Source organism: Phycodurus eques, chromosome 23 (genome assembly GCF_024500275.1).
Source record: "Phycodurus eques isolate BA_2022a chromosome 23, UOR_Pequ_1.1, whole genome shotgun sequence".
Lineage (NCBI taxonomy): Eukaryota > Metazoa > Chordata > Actinopteri > Syngnathiformes > Syngnathidae > Phycodurus > Phycodurus eques.
This window is the reverse complement of record NC_084547.1, coordinates 1,432,699-1,445,365: the sequence shown is the minus strand read 5'-3', so window position 1 is coordinate 1,445,365 and position 12,667 is coordinate 1,432,699. Positions and strand designations below refer to the sequence as shown.

General features: G+C 41.5%; 1 protein-coding gene across 7 annotated transcripts in view; it reads right to left on the bottom strand.

Moving 5' to 3' along the window:
• Positions 1-1,805: 1,805 nt before the first annotated feature.
• The window catches only part of elavl2 (ELAV like neuron-specific RNA binding protein 2), a 57,064-nt gene continuing 46,202 nt past the window's right edge, over positions 1,806-12,667 (bottom strand). For 5 of the 7 annotated variants that reach the window (XM_061669204.1, XM_061669198.1, XM_061669197.1 and 2 more), the window contains 5 exons: positions 11,247-11,350; positions 9,846-9,999; positions 7,575-7,800; positions 6,441-6,479; positions 1,806-3,511 (listed from right to left, as the gene is read on the bottom strand). In XM_061669204.1, coding sequence (XP_061525188.1) covers positions 3,184-3,511; positions 6,441-6,479; positions 7,575-7,800; positions 9,846-9,999; positions 11,247-11,350 — 851 coding nt within the window. In that variant the 3' untranslated portion in view covers positions 1,806-3,183. The remainder of the gene's footprint in view (positions 3,512-6,440; positions 6,480-7,574; positions 7,801-9,845; positions 10,000-11,246; positions 11,351-12,667) is intronic. The other 2 variants (XM_061669201.1, XM_061669203.1) reach the window with 1 other exon arrangement.

The following is a 12,667-nucleotide window of genomic DNA, read 5'->3' as shown; positions in this document are numbered from 1 at the left end:
GACCATAGGTGAGTGTAGGAATGTAGATCGAGCGGTAAATTGACCGCTTCGCCTTTCGGCTTAGCTCCTTCACCACAACGGACTGGTACAAAGTCCGCATCACTGCAGACGCTGCACCGATCCGCCTGTCGATCTCCCGTTCCATTCTTCCCTCACTCGTGAACAAGACCCCAAGATACTTGAACTCCTCCACTTGGGGCAGGATCTCATCCCCAACCTGGAGAGGGCACGCCACCCTTTTCCGACTGAGGACCATGGTCTCAGATTTAGAGGTGCTGATTCTCATCCCAGCCGCTTCACACACTGCTGCAAACCGCTCCAGTGAGAGTTGGAGAACACGGCTTGATGACGCAAACAGAAACACATCATCTGCAAAAAGTAGAAAAGCACTACTGAGGCCACCAAACCGGACCCCCTCTGTACGCCTCGGCTGCGCCTAGAAATTCTGTCTATAAAAGTTATGAACAGGATTTGTGACAAAGGGCAGACTTGGCGGAGTCCAACCCTCACTGGAAACGAGTCCGACTTACGGCCAGATATGCGGAACAAACTCTGACTCTGGTCGTACAGGGAGCGAACAGCCCGTATCAGGGGGTTCGGTACCCTATACTCCCGAAGCACACCCCACAGGACTCAGCGAGGGACATGGTCGATCGCCTTCTCCAAGTCCACAAAACACACACGTAGACTGGTTGGGCGAACTCCCATGTACCCTCGAGGACCCTGCCATTGGAGCCAAATCACCACCAGTTGGTGATCAGTTGACAGCTCCTCCCCTCTTTTCACCAGAGTGTTCAAGACGTGGCCGAAAGTCCGATGATACGACCACAAAATCGATCATCGAACTGCAACCTAGGGTGTCCTTGTGCCAAGTGCACGTGTGGACACCCTTATGCTTGAACCTGGTGTTCGTAGTGGACAATCCGTGATGAGCACAGAAGTTCAATAAGAGAACACCGCTCGGGTTCTGATCGGGGGGGGGGCGTTCCTCCCATTCACGCCCGTCCAGGTCTCACTGTCATTGCCCACGTTGAGCATTGAAGTTCCCCAGCAGAACGATTGAGTCCCCAGCGGGAGCGCTCGCCAGCACCCCTTCCAAGGACTCCAAAAAGGTTGGGTATTCTGAACTGCTGTTTGGTGCATAGGCACAAACAACTCCACCCGAAGGTGGAGGGAGGCTACCCTCTCGTCCACCGGGGTGAACCCCAACGTACAGGCGCCGAGCCGGCGAGCAATAAGTATACTCACACCTGCTCGGTGCCTCTCATCGTGGGCAACTCCAGAGTGGAAGGGAGTCCAACCCCTCTCGAGGACTGGTTCCAGAACCCAAGCTGTGTGTGGAGGCGAGTCCGACTATATCTTGTCGGAACTTCTCGACCTCACACACCGGCTCGGGCTCCTTGCCTGCCAGAGAGGTGACATTCCACGTCCCTAGAGCCAGCTTCCGTAGCCGGGGATCGGATCGCCAAAGTCCCTCCCTTCGGCCACCGGCCAGCTCACACTGCAACCGATCCCTATGGCCCCTCCCACAGGTGGTGAGCCCATGTGAAGGCGGACCCACGTTACCCTTTCGGGCTCTGTTATAACCTGTGTTATTGTTAGTGGATTATGTTCATAACTTTTATGGACAGAAAGCAGTAATCTCCAATTCTCACTTGAGCGGTTCGCAGCAGAGTGTGAAGTGGCTGGGTTGAGAATCAGCACCTCCAAATCCAAAGACCTTGATCCTCAGGCGGAAAAGTGTGGTGTGCCCTCTTCGGGTCGGGGATGAGATCCTCCAAATAAAACAGACTTGGCTTTGCCCTTCAAACTTATTTATTGATGTACTCAACAAGGGGAAAATCAATTCCAATGTATTTATATAAAAAAAATAATTAAAAAAAAAAAAAAAAATGTACATCCTTCTAGATACTGAACACAAAGTTATTGGGTTCCAACCATAGCAAAACAACTCTACCTAAAACAAGTTTACAACTTCCATGAATCATCCTCACAGTCAAAACAAAGGTGACGCGCAAAAAAACAAAACAAAAGGGAGAAACAGCTAAACAAGAGTTGCAAAGATATTCATAATGCAATAATGCGTATAAGCACACTGCTGCTCTGTATTAGTCAGTCAACCCTAACATCCAATTATTGACAACTATATCGTTCTCACCGCTACAGTGGATAAAGCCATTCATACACCGTTTGACCATTTATGTTCATATATGAGTCACGTAATGTATATATCCATAGATATGTGAATATGAACCGACGTAAAGATAAAGAGCTCAAACGTGTGGTTTGTCAGCCTTTCTTACCACTTGTATATCTACAATGTATTTATGTAAAACAAAAGCAATGTCTACAAGATTTGTTTTCCTTTTTTCCTCTTCTAGACGAGATTATCGACAAAACAAACCGAATGCACCGAAAATGCCTCATCTGGCAAACTAAGGAGGGATTTCAACTTCCAAAAGTTAAACTTAAAGCACAATTTGGCCAAATAGTCAAGAAAAAAAAAAAGTTACTTATTTACACACTTATCCTGACGCTTTTTTAAATTCTGTTATATTAAAAAAAAAAAAAAAAAAAAAAAAAAAAAAAAAAGCCTTTTCGATCGGGAAAGTCTGGACGGACATTGCGGGTCCGCCGCTACGCCGGCCGGGAAGACCTGTTCTGAGAGCGCTCTGCATTCTTGCTACTTTTGTGTCAGACGCCTTTGCAAATCGATGTGGGGAAAAAGGCTGCTAGAAAGATGGCCGAAGGCGACCGTTTATGCCGCTGCAAACTTTCTTGTAAAGTTGAAAAGCATCACAAGGTATCAGATCAAGATATTTCTCAGTCAAAATACTGTTTTTTTTTTAATCATCATTTATCTTCCAGATCCAGTAAAAAGTTTTTCCAAATTTCTTTTTTTTATAAAAATAGACGCTTTTAAACCCACATCAAAGAGGTTTGGAGCTCTTTGGCAAGGTACTTGCTTTAAGAATGTCTTTTTTTCTTTTCATCCATTATACAGTAAGCGCAGACAAAACCAAGAACCGACTGAAAATATGACAACGTGCGCAATAAAACAGTCGGGGAAAAGAAAACAGCGAATGAAACGGAACCAGAATCACAACAACACGGAACGGCACGAGAGCACAAAACGCGTTGAGCTAAAGCAACAAAAAAGATGAACGCCAGTGGAGCGCGCATTTAAGCTTTGTGGGTTTTGTTGGTCTTGAACGACACCTGCAGCACGCGGTCGCCCAGGCGGTACCCGTTGAGGCTGCCGATGGCCACGGCCGCCTCGTCGTAGTTGGTCATGGTGACAAAGCCGAAGCCTTTGCACTTGTTTGTGCTGAAGTCGCGAATGACCTTCACGTTGGTGACGGCGCCGAACGGCCCGAACATTTGCCACAGGATGCTCTCGTCGGCGTCGGGGGACAGGTTGTACACGAAGATGCACCAGCCGCTACTGTGGCCCGGGATGTTGATGCCGGCTAGGCTGGTCACCCCGTCGATGGCCATGGGTGAGAACCTGCTGTGACACACCACAAACGCAGTGCGTTCAACACAGCCGCGCCCCCCCAAATAAAGAAAAAAAACAAAAAAAGACAAAAAAACATCTGACAGAAAAATGCCCTCTGACCTTTACATACACAGTAATTTGTGTATAATGCACATTACCCCCCCAAAAAAATTTGTCAAAAGTCAAGAGTGTGCATTATACATGGGTATAGGGTAAACTGAAAAAAAAACTTCATTTTATAAATATATGCCGCCATCTAGTAGTTATGAAAAAGCTGTACACTTTCATTCCAATATGCCACCTTGAGGTTATGAGAAAGGTGTACACTTTCATTCTAATATGCCAGCGCCACTGAGCAGTTATGAAAAAGTTGTAGCCTACATTTTCATTCCAATATGACAGGGGTATGCATGACTGCATATGTACAGTTGTGCTCATAAGTTTACATACCCTGGCAGAATGTGTGTTATTTTTTGTTTAATTTTATTTATTTATTTATTTTAAATACGACTGATTACTGAACAACAACCATCAATTTCTTTATGGTTATCTTTTGTTTGATGATAATGCTTTTCTGAAATGCTTGACAGTTTAAATTGAACCCCATTAAAATAAAATGAAATGTGTTTCACCTGGCCCTTCGTGTTTTCTTTAAAGTATTGTACCCATCTTAGAAATTATGCCTGGGTAACCAAACATGACCAAAACTGTCTGTTTCCTCATTTACTAAAGAAAAGTAGGGCTGTAAATTTTAAAATAAGCGCAAGTAAATAAAAAAAGTATTACAGGTTCAATTAATGGGGGGTGGGGGGAAACCTAACAAAATACAGACAAAACATGTTTTGATCATACGGGTAGAAGCAAAATCATCCATTGTGAAAATGCAATATACATGGGTTTTCCAGAATTTTGAGGTCAACTTTGGGGGTGCATATTATACATGGGTGCGCATTATGAGAAATTACAGTCACTTAATTTGACCTCGGGCAAACTTTTGAATACACAGGTCCAACAGTTTCAGTACTTTTTGCACAACTTGCTGTTTGACAAGGCAAAAAACCCTATAATCCCTATCGACTGATGACTGTTACAACCTGCTGATGACACTCAGTGGACAGATTTCTGGGTTCAATTACAGCAATTGCAAGTCCACGAGTAGTCGTTCAGCAAATTACACCTTGTGCATTTATAACAACGGAGCTTGGCCTTATGGGGGAAAAAATAAGTCTGCTTATCTTAATGAGCAGTAACATGCTAATGGTTAGCATCGATAGTTGCAGTTTTGGAAGCCACAGATTTAAATGGTGGAGCAACACAAACATCATATAAGAACGCTCAAGATATATTCTTTATCCTCTACGATAAGTGACTAATATTACAGCATCTTGCCGAGTCACAGTAGTAGAAGATTCTTCATTCGTGTCTGCATAACAATTATACTGTACTACCACCTGGTGGCCAAGGTAAGCACAGCACTCTCAATCGGATTGCCACATTCAAATCATGAAACCGTCTAGTTATTACTGTTTTTATAAAGTAAAATCTATAGAACATCCATTTTCCTTATTAAAATACAACATTTCAATGTCACTTTATTTTGGTTTTATGTGGTTAGTGCTAAAAAAATTCAATTAACATTCATCTGGTTTTACACAGGGCTAAAATGCACAAATCCGACAACTTTCATTTTATGGGCATACGCGTTTAGTGCAACTTTCTACCCAACCCAAATGGCAAACTAGAAAAATAAAAATAACCATAAGACATTTTTACAATTTTGAAAAGGACAAAAGTCAAAGCGCTGTTGGAAGGTGGCGGAATTTTCAGGCAGTGTCGCGCGAGATTAGCTACTCCGGTTAGCCTCGCGCGGAACATCCACCGTGACAGGTGCGCACCCCGCCGTCAAGGCGAGAGCTTGGCCGACAAAGACGGTCGGAAAGAGAGGGGGGACACGTCTATTGTCACTGTGCAAAAGACGTTTGACGCAAAGCAGTCCGGAGATGATCAAGGTGAGCTACTCGCGGAAGCGCAAGTGTGCATGTCGCTGGTGCAATGCGGCACAACAGCGGCCCAGAACAGTGCGAAGCCGCATCGTCCTTCCTGACATGTTGTGACACGCCGTGTGCAAAGTCCACACCTCATTTAACAAATCAATTTAACCACTTTCATCTATTTAACACACAGCAAAACTTGGTGAAACACTTTTTTTGAGAGTGTATAAGATTATTCAGGATTTGTCACCCTCCCTCACTAAATCGGGAGTCACGAGTCAACTCGAATCACAACTGATTCATTTGTAGCGAGAGTCTGTCACTTCTATATGAGTAATATGACTTCCAGTATGACAGGGGTACATATGACTGCATATATGTACAATTGTGCTCATCAGTTTACATACCCAGGGAGAATTTGTGATTTTATTTATTTTTTTAATAAATACGACTATATATATATATAAATATGACTGACCATCATACATTTCTTTATGGTTATGTTTTGTTTAATAATGCTTTTCTGAAATGCTTGACAGTTTAATTTGAATCCCATTAAAATAAAATTAAATGCGTTTCACCTGGTCCTTCATGTTTTCTTAAAATAATTGTACACATCTTACAAATCCTGCCTGGATAATCAAACATATGAGCAGAACTATGTATTTTGTCATTTACTAAATAAAAGTAGGGCTGTGAATTTCAAAATAAGAGCAAGTAAATGACAAAAGTATTGTGTGTTCAAATAAGGTGTTTAACTTCAGAATAATTATTTGAAAAAACTAACAAAATACAGATAATACTTCATGTTTTGATCATATGGGTAGACGCAAAATCATGCATTGTAAAAATGCATTATACAAGGGTAGAAGAGTTTTCCAGAATTTTTAGGTCAACGAGAAATTACGGTAAATTAAATAGCGAAACTAAATCAATAAAAATCCACGTACCTTTTCACACCGTAAGCCATGTTCAGCAGGTTGTCCAGCCTAAAAACACAAAGTGGATATGAGGGCGTCAACATCCTATCATAAGCAGAATCCATTTATATGTACAGTATTTCTCCAAATGGTGGCCAGGCGCCTTTATTTAGTACTCAAGTGCAGATGAGGGGGAGGCTACATTTGGACAATATTTATGGAAGAAAACAAAATAGTATCATTGATGTACATTTTGAAACAAAATTAGGAAACACGACAAATTCTGATTGTTGAGTTGCATTTGATCACAAAATAACTGCAAACCCATCATAAATGTGAATGTGAAGCATAAGGTAATAAAGCATAAAAATGGTGAATGTTATGTAACTTGGATGTGCATTAGAACACTAAATCAACAACCCATCACAAAAGTGAATGTTAAAGTAGCATTTAAAACATTCAGCAAAACTACACTATTTCAGACACATTCATACAGTACGCCATTTCTGTTTGGGTCAACAACAGATTAATTTTTTTTCTTTTTTTAAATAGTTTTACACAGTGCTAAAATAGGTGTAAAAATGCTACTTAACATTCACTTTATTTCAGTTTTATGCAGTTACTGAGAAAATAAAATATTTGTTGAATTCAAATATCTTCACATGGAGGACTGGCACTAATGTACAATGTACTTATTTCCTTAATCTTTTTCACATGGTATTATTCATTGCATCTTATCTTTATTTTTATGCCATTTTCCAGTCTTAGGTTTTTATTGAACACTGGGTTTTATATAAGTTTTTCTTTTTGAGTTAGGTCTATTGTCTTATGATCTTTCAGTGTTTCCTCAGAGGGAGCCATCTGCACCGGGAGCTGTGGTTGAACGTGGTGGCCGTCGTGGTCCTGCCTCATGGGGTCTTCAGTCACCATATGTACTCACCCCCGCAGCTGTCTGTTCTTGGTGCAGAAGGCTCCCTGAACTGGCGTTTATGTGAATGTTTAGTAACATTTAAACACTTCAGTTCGACATCACACAAACTCTTTAGGTCGGCGACGGAATTCAAATGGGATGAGTGTGTTCACGTGAAGAAAAAACTATTTGTGATGACACCCGGTGGCTAATTAAAATGATAATTTCGATTAATTTGGCTGTGCCCCTTTTACCTGAAGCGTTGTGCCTGCTGTGCGAGCGGTCCCGGGTACCTTCGATTGGGCGACTGGTACAGCTGGGACAGCAGCGCCTGGTTGGTCTTCTGGCTCGGGTTGTTGGCAAACTTGACCGTGATGGGCTCGGCGGCGCCGGGCGGCTTCTGGCAGTGGAGACCCTTGATGGCCTCCTCGGCTTCCACCCGCCGGTCAAAGCGGATGAAGCCCACGCCTCTGGAAAGACCTGCGCAACAAAACACAGGGACCGTTTTCGGGTGTACTCATAAACCCATGCATAAAGTTTTACAGAATAAAAAAAGAAAGTCCTGCCAGAATAACTAATTTTGTGAGAATAAAGTTGTACTTCTATAAATGGGACAATTACATTTACTTTGTGCCCCCCCCCCCCCAAAAAAAAATGCTACTTCACGTTATTTTGGATAGGTTTACACTTATTTTGTACAAGAACGTCACTGAAGATACTTTTGAAAATGTGTGAATTTTATGTAAATTCACTGAAGACTAAACTGTACAGGTGCAAATGTTTGTTTTGTCTATAGCCTCGCAGAGAACCGAAAGTCCCGTATGTCTAATTTAGGTCAATTTGTTTTTTTTCAAAAAACTATAGACTGGTCAATACCCCCCTCCCCCCCAGTTGTTTTCACAAATGATCAATTTCGGGGGGAACATTATGTCACCAAGATTCAAAGTACATTTCTTGACACAAAAGCCAAGGCAAAAAAAAAAAAGGTGTAATTCAGAAGGAAGCCCGTCAGCCACAAACACGAGATTAAATCATTTTCGCTTGTTGAGGGGGGCTTCGGCACAACCACAGACTTGATTTTTTATTTTTTTTTTCTCCATTATCCTTGTTGGTACAGCTGTAAGCAAACTGGTCAAGAACAAGTGTCTGCCATACAATGCGTAGCTGAAGGAATCCTGCGTTTGGCAAATGTCTTGCAGAAACATTCCGTTGATTCGTTTGTCTTCGCATGACAGCGGCGAAACAGATGACGGAAATGCATTTCATTTCTCGCCACGGAACAGTTCTTGCTCCAGCGGCAGAAACGCACCCGAGTCCTGCTACTTTGCACCCATTTGATATTCTACCCACCCCATGCATATTTATGAACATCTCAGGTGGAAAATTGCATTTTGGTATTTCGCACCGATACACCCGTGATGCATTTTTCAGGCCCCTGCTGTGTCATTTTTATTTTTTTACTCTTTGGAGGAAAAAAAATGACAAAAGGCAAAGGATTTGAGAAAACCTAATTAAAGCCAATGTGGATATACAGTGAACTCATTTGTGAACTCATCTACTCGTGACTTTTTCTGTACAACATAACTAAAACGTTGCCGACCTGGGTCATTGCGACCTCAAGAAGTAAACTTTCCTCCTTTGAATCAAACAGTCAAGTAGCTTTTGACAAATGGAAAAAAGAAAGACGAGAAATGTAAACTTCAGCCCGAATGGACAAGAATTCACCTTTGTGCAGCGTGTCTAATATGCAATGATAAAATTTAATCGATGAAACTGTCAAATATTAAGTGACATTTCGGTTAAACGGTTCCTGACACGGGTTTCTGACAAGGGTTTCCCTGATTTTTGGTGTGGATCTTGTATTCTACAGGAGAACGTGTCATACACGAAAAATCACTGTACTTTTTGTTATTGAAAAGCTTCCAGGTCGTAGTTGAAGTATCGAGAAGCAAGGCGTTAGAAAACCCAGACCCTGTACAACCAGCAAACGTGGCTCTCAAATGTCCCCTACAAAGTAAAATGGCAGACTTTCTGTGGCTTTGTTAGACCTTTTTTTGCTTACCAAACAACTAAAGTGAAAATGGCTTAAATTTGGGAGTTTTGGAGTGCTTTCGTTGGCCCTAGTGTTTAGCACGTGTGCCTCACAGTTTTGAGGTTCAGATCTCTGCTTGGGCTGCTCTCCACCCGCTTGGGTGGGTTTTATCAAATTGCACTAAAATACGCAAACGCTAATTGACAATTTTTGATTGTTTTATAGTTTTGTATTAAAACGCACAAAAGCATCTTAAAATACATTCATGGTTATTTTGTGTAGGTTTATTGAAGCCTAAATTGTCCATAAGTGTTATGTACAGTATGTAATGTGAATGGATAGATTTTCTATCGGTGCTCCAGTGCTTACCCACAACCCTATTGAGGAACAGTGCTATTATTTATATATATATATATATATATTTAAAAAAAAGCCATTGCCTAAGGGTAACTAATGAAAAAAGGAAAGAAAAACGCAAGAGGATCCGACTCACCGGTCACCTGGTCCACCAGAATGCGTGAGGTAATGATGCGGCCGTACTGGGAGAAGAGCTGCTCCAGTTCCATCTGAGTCATGGTCTTCGGCAAGCCGCTGACGTACAAATTTGCATCTCGTATGGAGGCGGAGCTCGGACGCGCATAGGACACCTACGGGCACGGTGCCATTCGCATGAGCACTGGGCGCATTACCACATACAGTACATCTGTTGGAGTTATCTTTTGGCAAGACCCCTGAAGCTAAAAAGGGTCATCATAAATCAACCAAGGCCAATAAGCGCGGGTGAAGAAATTAATACACACACACGAAACATCCAATCTTCACTTGAATATTTTTGAGGCATGCAAAATTTGTGCTGTATCTGGAACGTTTAGGGGAAAATGCAATCTCATTTATTTTTAAGGGACATTATTTCTAATTGGCAGTGCAGAAAATGCACAAACATACATTATGATTCAGTCACTGGTTTGATCCGTAACATATCAGAAAAGATGCAAAAATGCTAAACGTTTTCCAAAGTAAAACCAGATGTTTTGATTAAACGCGAAGGCCGCTTTCATTTAATTCAATCGGGCCTACAGAAATCAGAATATTTACTGTTGAGAGGCTGAAATTCCGAGGATTCAATTCCAAGTGAAACAATCTCTCTAAATGATTAATTAATTATCAAAATACTTGGAGTAAAATGATTTTGAAACAAATTGTTTTGGGATCATAGTTTGTGGTATATTGACATTTTGAACCGTTAATATAGACATAAGCACTCTCGGGGGGTGTCAATAACTTTTTTTTGCTATTTGCTGCACCGTCCCTACGCGCCTCTGCTCAATAAAGGTTGCTTGGACAAAGTGAGCCTTAATCGCTTCGAACCAAACTGTTAGACTTCTTGTGTCTTTTCAGGTGCAAAATCTTGACTTTTTCTTTGTACATCCCTACCTTGTACAATTCCTTGCAGACTATGTGCACATATGTATATGGCAATTTTTATTAATTTTTTTCTTCAATGCATTTGCTTGCTTTGACCAGTTTAAAAAAATTTCACAGCTGCTCCTGCATAATTTGTAAGAGACGGAGGCGGTCAAGGTGGTCCTGGGTGAGAGCCCCCACCTTCACTTTCATCCACTGCAGCTTTGTAATAGCTGCTGTTGCCCAAGCCCACTCTCCCTTCTTCTTTCTCCCTGGGCAGCGCACGGAGTGTGACGACTGCCGCCTGATGAATGCTAATGACCGCCCCCTCCCGGAAAATGCATACAAGCGCTTGTACGCCGCACGAAACCATAGAAACAGTCCTGCTCCGCTTGTAACAATAAGGTCCCTTCCCAGCGACCCACGTTTTTCCTCCAGCCTCGTTATGCCGCGACTTATGAACGCTAAAAAGATTGGGGCGACATCTTACCTTGATGGTCTTGGTCTGAAGTCTCAAGCCATTCAATGTGTTGATGGCTTTTTCCGCATCCTTGGCGTCCACGTAGTTCACAAATCCGTAGCCGAGGCTCTGCCCTGAAAAGCGCCACATCGCGCTTGCTTGATTATTACGGCACATTTAAACTGTAAAACCAGTCATTTGTCACGTTGTGTGTGTGAATGTAGCAAAAACGATAAATGACACGTTTCTCCCCGGCCCCAACTGACTGTGAAGTTACTTTTGGCTTTACTTCAAGATTCAACACAATATTCTGTATATTAACAGACTACCACAAGTGATGTCAAAATAAGGAAGACAAGATAATAGTAATTCAGACAGCGCCTTTACGTGCCGTTTACGCATGTCAGCTTCCAACCAGAACTCTTATGAGACAGGAGAGCTTGTTTTTACTCAAACTGTTACTTTAATAGTTTTAAAGTGTAAAAACAACCCAAAACAACTGTGTTAAACAGACGACGGACCATCTTGACAAATTACATGAACCCTAAACATTTGAATGCCAAACTGTTCAATGTTTTACGACTTTTTACACAAAATACTGTTCTTCCCCAAGGAGATCTACCATAATTTCTCATGTATAATGCGCACCCATGGAGAACGCGCAACCCCAAAGTTGACCTCCAAATTCTGGAAAAGCCTTCTACCCATATATAATGTATATGCTTCTACCCATATGATCAAAGCAAAGTATCTGTATTTTGTTATTTTTTTTAAAGAATCATTCTGAAGGTAAGCACTTTATTTGAACCCGTAATACTCTTTTTATTTTTATTTGATTTATTTGATTACCCAGGCAGAATTTGTAAGATGGGTACAATTCTGTAAAGAAAACATGAAGGGCCAGGCGAAACATTACATTTTATTTGAATGGGATTCAAATTAAACTGGCAAGCATTTCAGAAAAGCATTATAATTAAACAAAATATAACCAAGAAAATTATGGTTGTTCGGTTATCAGTCGTATTAAAAAATAAAATACATTAAAAAAATAATTCTGACGGGGTATGTAACTTTGGAGCACAACTGTACATAGGCAGTCATACGTACCCGTCATATTGGAATGAAAGTGTAGGCTACACCTTTTCCATAACCTCTAGGTGGCAGTGGCATATTGGAATGAAAGTGTACACCTCTCTCATAACCTCTAGGTGACAGTGGCATCTTGGAATGAAAGTGTACAGCATTTTCATAACCTCTAGATGGCGGCATAAATTTATAAATGTGAAAGTTTTTTCCATTTTCCCCCTATACTCATGTATAATGCATACTATCGACTTGACAATTTTTTTGGGGGAAAAATGCACATTATACACGAGATTACGGTACTTGTGTGCCTTTCTGTGACTCTTCCAGTCTCTAGCTCTGTTCCAATCTGCTGATGACCCTAAATT